The following is a 6,350-nucleotide window of genomic DNA, read 5'->3' on the forward strand; positions in this document are numbered from 1 at the left end:
CTGACACTATGCCTTGAGAATTCATGGAGGTAATCAGAGGAAGTAGTCCAGCAGCAGACAATCTGCTATATTGAGCACCATTAACACGGGTCTTGGCTGCATCTAACAATCCTTGTTAAAAGGACAACCTCCAACCATTTCAATTAGCCCGCGGGGCAACCCGAACACGGCTGTCTATTCTTAGTGAATCACTGAGAACAAGAGATTTAGTGATCAGCACTACAGCTCTGGTGACCTCTACTCATCTTTTGTTAATGCATGGCAGATGAGCTTTTTATTATGAGCCGGTGACTTATGGCTGGAGGTGTGTTGAAGGGGAAAGGCAGAAGGCACAAGCCAAGTATTAAGCTCAGCACTGAAAGAACGAATCAATGTGCTTCCACTGAACTCCAGCACCTGAGAGCTGCCACACATGAATCAAAACCTGCAGAGCAAGAAACTACTGTATAATGTCCTTTAACATCACTTACACATCACCTCTGTGAGGATATAGACTTGAATCCGTCCCTCAGTTTTAATTTGTCTACCAACAATGTTCATTCATCGCCGGAGAAATATGTCATTTTTTGTCATTGTTTTTAAATCTGAATATACTGTATGTCATTTCCACTGTCATCACATTCAACATAAGTATAAGCACTTCTGTTAATATTAGTGTAATTAGTGTTGAAATTGTTGGTTGCAGTGGAAATTATGTCTCTATATGACAGTTGAAATTTGAGGGGCAAAAACTAATTATACACAATAAATACCAAACTGGTTTATTCATTCATATTTTTTTAGTTTTAAAAATAAAAAAGTATATATTATGATAAAATGTCATACTTGAACAAAGTATTAAATTTGAAAAAATTGAATGGAATGAAAAATAACAAGAAAATCTACACATAAATGCATTTGAAATGTAGCAAAATCAAAGGAAGGCACTGTACAAATTTTCCAAGAAAGTCCAAATAATTCAAGGTAAAAAATATTGAAAGTTGTTAGATTTAACAAAATTAAAACGCTTTAAAAAATGCACAAGAACCGTTCAAAAGTTTTTTAAAAAGTCTCTTATGCTCACAAAGTCTGCATTTATATGATCAGAAATATGGTAAAAACAGTAATATTTTGAAATATTTGTACAATTTAAAACACCTGCTTTCTATTTTAATAAAGTTTAAAATGTAATTTATTCCTGTGATTCAAAGCTTCAGCATCATTACTCCAGGCTTCAGTGTCACACGATCCTTCAGAAATCATTCTAATATGCTGCTTTGATGCTCAAGAAACATTTCTTCTTATGAATAATGATCAAATCAGTTGTGTTGCTTCATATATTTGTGAAAACCGTGATACATTTTTGATGAACAGCATTTGAGATAGAAATCTTTTGTAACGTTACAAAAGTTTTTACTATCATTTTTCACCATTTTAATGCATCCTTGCTGAATAAAAGTATTGATTTTTATCAATCAATCAATCTTTCTGGCCCCAAACTTTTGAACAGTAGTGTAAAAGTGTGCGAGTTTGCTGTTGTTGAACGAGTGCATTCTCCATCAGCATACCTAAATATGAACAAACGGTCTTTACACTAAAGCTACTTAACAGTAAAAAACAAAGACAGATAGACAGACAGATTAAACAGTGAATCTATCAGTTCAGTTATGTGTTATGAGGAATTAAGACAATATATCTATTATAATATTACTAATCCACACTTAATCAGTGGCCAGAATTATAACATTTATAAAGAATTATGCAATTGTACTAAGTTGCTGTGCTGTTGCCGGGGCCCATGGTGGCAAGCTTCATGAATACGAGGTCTTTGCAGTCATTAAGACGGGCATGAATGTGTCACCTCCACCCCTCCTGAAGTCAGAGTAATTAACAATAATATCTCATATCAAATTCTGCCCCTCAACAAGCCGCAGACCAGCAACTTCACAATGACCTCATTCCTATTCATCATACTTTCCAGATAATCCATATTTAAAAGACTCAAGGGTTGAAAAAAAATAATCAGCATATCCTTCTTATTGAAAAGTCATAGCGTAATCATAATTGCAATAAGAAATGGTCACATATTTGCTTTTAATGGATTTTCTTATCCACTGAATCACTTGGCGTGTGTTTCATTTTCAAAAGGCACTTACATATGCAAAATGTCACATTTTGTTTGAAATTTACACTGTAGCTGCTTATGGTAAAAGACAACTTTTATGTCTTTTGAGATGCCAAGAAATTGAGATTGCTACCGTCAGACAGTAATGAATCCGGAGAGTAATGAAGAGAGAGAGACGGATCATTTTCATTGACTAGATGCAATGTGGGTGTAGTTTTCACATCAGGCAGCCACTTGTGCATCTTATTTGTTCAGGGGGCAGGTTCGGCTCACTCCTGGTGTGAGCGTGTGCCGCAGCGCACAAATCAAGACGTACAAGAGAGCCTTTGCCATGCTAAACAGTGACACTCTAAATGGCCTCCCAACTGGCAGCTTTTGTGTTGTGAAGAGGACCAGCTTCTCAACTTCAAAGGTGAAAATTATGTCAAGACGAGCAGGACAAAACTACTTTATCAGACGGCTGCTTTTGAAGTCATGCATCTGTCTCGACCGGCGCTTTATGTGAAGCACAGCATCCCAGACAAACACACACACGCACACACATAGAGTAAAAGAAAATTGGCAAAGAAAATCTGTTGATTTTTTAGACTGACATGTAAGTTGATCATTTAATGGATCCTATGGTCATCTTGATTCAGGCTGTGGCCATGTGTTTTAATGTTATTTTAATGAAATCTACATGTGTAATCTGCAAAATGTCGAGAAAGTGTCACTTTTATCCAAAAAGGGGGGGGGGGCACTAGGTTGGACCGCATAAGCACACTAAAGTTGAATTTGTGCCATTTTAAACTACAAAAAAACAGATGATTGCTCATATTGTTAATTTGGCTTAATTTAACTTTCTGCTCTCTAAAGTTCTTTTAGTTTCATGATTGATACTTTAAATGAAAGATTGGGTGTATAGAATATATAACGGAAGACCAATAAATAACACTTTCGTGTGCCAAAAAAATCTGTCCATATCTCCATATGCAAGAGTGTTTTTTTGTTGTTGCATATGCTGTTTTTAAAGTCAGGTTAGGTATGCATGCATTATCACTATTCCTGAAATATATTCCTGGCCCTATTAGAAAGTTAGATAAAATAGTCCAGCAGTAAACTCAACACAACACTAAATGTATAAAGCAGCACTCAACACCAGGATGATAAATGCTTCTCTGCTGGACAGCGCCATGTTTTCTGTAGTTTGGCAAATAGACTCAGTCTTTCGTCTCTATGCCTTGGAGCAACAATTGTCTTAATGTTCTAAAATGGTGAGGAAGCGAAACCTATTAAGCTATTAATGCTTGTGGATGTTCAGCCACTGTCTGTCAGGAAAAGGAGTTCAAAATGTGGATTTGGTGAAAGAATTCACAAAGTGGAACGCAATATGGTAAATATTCAGTGAAAGCACAATGTAAAGATTATTTAACAACTATTTCCTATTTACAAAAATGCAATTTTGGATTAAAATTGTCTCTTTCATTTAAGTATATTTGAAAGAATTTTCTCATATTACTGCCTATAATTTTACACATATATGCATCGTATATATGCATATATATGCCTTTGATTTTACATATATAAGTGTAAAAACGTAAAGAAGTAACATATATAATGTTACTCTGGTAAAAACAAATGAACAAGTCAGTGCGAAAAAGACAGTCAGAAAGAAATAAAGACATTCCACTGCACAGAAACTGGACTGAAATGTGTGATTTTACTCTAAAAATATTTCATTTACAAATCTTATACAATTCTACTGCTTTTTTGAAACTCCCATGCCACTTTAAAACAGCACACTTAAACCAAGCCTGCTTTTATTCACTATAATTGTCTATTTGATTGTTTCATCTTCATAAAATATCTCAACGTTGTGTTAGTAAATACCACAAGTGCAATTCAAACGCTTGTAAGTGATGATATTCTACACATATTTACATGTATAACATTTATGATCATATATAACAACATTTTAACATAAAGGTATTTTCTATTTTACATGAATACAATAATTTAGCAAAATTCACTTTGGGTTATTTCATGACTCTCTCCCAGACGCACAGCAATTCGCTGTCTTAACAGTGGCACACAAGCATGCAAGTCATAATTTTTAATTCATTATACACAGTCTGTGTAGCTTTTATAAGGCTTAACATTTAAGGGTTTTAAAAAATGTACATCAATGTTTTTCTTTTTCCGGTTTATACAGTCCTTTGTACAGTACACTGTTTCTTAAAAGAAGGTAAAACATGTACACATACCATAAAGCAGAAAACTGCAGAGCCAAATTCTGACCATCTGCACTCTGCAGAATATAATACACAGCCAAAAAAAAACAGTTCTTAAGGGATCTTCCGGAAAAGGCTGGCATCTCAAATCAGTCTACAGCCGTCCCCAAAACATACTCTATGTACCCTCATGTCTGAATCTTTGGCGTTTGGCTCAGGACTGCAGGAGAGCAGGATGGAGAGACCCGCTTTTCTCCTCAACAAGAGCTGTTGCGTCTCTCTCCATCAGAGCCGCCGTTCTTGGGCACAGCTGCGTTACTCCCAGCATCATGCCAGTCAAGGACGGGACTGCGCCCAGGGTTGGTGTGGGTTTGATGGGCATGGGCACAGCAGGCATGCTTTGGGTTCCTGGGTGATGATGGTACAGCCCCTTGACCGCCACGTTGAATGGTGGGTATTCTGATGACACCGGCTCAGACAGCATGCCCACATGTGGCCACACGGAGTTGACCATGCTGCCCAGCTGAGCGGGCACGGGATACCCGAGGTGATGCATGACCGAGGCGATGGGCAACCCACTGGCCATCACTCCTTTATAGTCTCGGCCAATCAGGCTCTCGATGGCGAAAGGGTGTTTGAAGCTACCGCTCTGCCCGCCGCCAAGCGTGTAGCTCTGGAAGTGCGAGAGCCGGCCCATGGTGCCTAGGTACTCCGGATGTCCCACGCCCAGCTTGCCCGAATGGTGGTGGGATTGGTGCAAGGCATGCTGGGCATGAGAGTGGTAGGAGTGCAGCACGGGACCACTCTTGCAAGCCGAATGCTCCACCCCTAGGAGCTTGAAGCGCTTGCGGCGGCGCAGGAAGCTGCCATTCTCGAACATGTCTCCACAGTCCGGATGCAGGGCCCAGAAGCTGCCCTTTCCCGGCTGGTCGGGCCGCCGGGGGATCTTGATGAAGCAGTCGTTGAAGGAAAGGTTGTGTCGGAGTGAGTTCTGCCAGCGTTGAGTGTTCTCGCGGTAATACGGGAAACGGTCCATGATGAATTTGTAGATGTCGCTGAGGGGGAGCATCTTCTCAGAGGAGCTTTGAATGGCCATGGCGGTCAGAGAGATGTAGGAGTATGGAGGTTTCTGGTCACTGTAGGAGTTCTTGCCTGGCCGAGGCATTTTTGAAAATCTCTTCAGGATCAGTCAGAAGCAAGCCAGCATATCGTCCGTTGACACAAAACAGTCATTCAGCGCACCATAGCCTTGTTTTGATTGACCTCAACTGTTTGAAACGTTTACATTGCTTTATAAGACGCTAGTCATGAAAACATCTCACAAAGTCAAAATCCACAAGTATGTAAAAGAAAACGGGACCGTTTGAAAGTTACCTGTCTAATGTTACTCCCCGCACGCGCGCGCGACACCTGCGTCCTCGCAGAGCGCGAGAAGTTCTCCCGGAGGTTGCGCGCGCTCGGCTTTGACTCGCAGAGGATCCGCGACGCTTTTGTAAGAATGGCAGAGGTCCAGACCCCCCGCTAGTTGCGTTTTATTATGATGACACTGACTTTAGGACGAATAAGGGGTAAATAGGGGGAGGGTCTGACTTCATATGCGTTTGGTCCTACTCATCTGAACCAATCAGAGGCAAAGAGCAGCGCGCTCGCTAATGAGTCTGATAATGATAACACACACTGCAAGACTAATGAAGTGAATGTGAATGATCCGTGGACTGTTTTTGGAGTGCACTGGGATTCTTTTAAACGTTTTTTTTTTAGTTTAGGCTTTATTTAAATAGGAATAGGGTATATTTAATATTTATCCTTCACATTGTTCACAGCGGTTTCATTTTCACTGTCAATGCACTGTTATAAAATTAAAATATTGTAAATAAAGCAGTTTTATAAGAAAAAACAGCATAAATCAAAAAGCATAAATATTTATGGAGAAAATGAAATTTTTATCCTGTGCAAACCACAACATTTATTTATATTTCCTTGTGTGTGTGTGTGTGTGTGTGTGTGTGTGTGTGTGTGATCAGTTATGTACATTG

At 39.3% G+C, this 6,350-nt stretch overlaps 1 protein-coding gene across 1 annotated transcript; it reads right to left on the reverse strand.

Annotated features, from left to right (window-relative positions):
- Nucleotides 1–4,516: 4,516 nt before the first annotated feature.
- Nucleotides 4,517–5,522, reverse strand: LOC107548258 (forkhead box protein B2-like). Its single transcript, XM_016228890.1, has one exon. It carries the CDS (start codon nt 5,477–5,479, stop codon nt 4,529–4,531), a length of 951 nt encoding a protein of 316 aa, XP_016084376.1. The 5' UTR covers nt 5,480–5,522; the 3' UTR covers nt 4,517–4,528.
- Nucleotides 5,523–6,350: the final 828 nt, after the last annotated feature.

Source organism: Sinocyclocheilus grahami, unplaced genomic scaffold (genome assembly GCF_001515645.1).
Source record: "Sinocyclocheilus grahami isolate Dianchi unplaced genomic scaffold, SAMN03320097.WGS_v1.1 scaffold345.1, whole genome shotgun sequence".
In the NCBI taxonomy this organism is placed as follows: domain Eukaryota; kingdom Metazoa; phylum Chordata; class Actinopteri; order Cypriniformes; family Cyprinidae; genus Sinocyclocheilus; species Sinocyclocheilus grahami.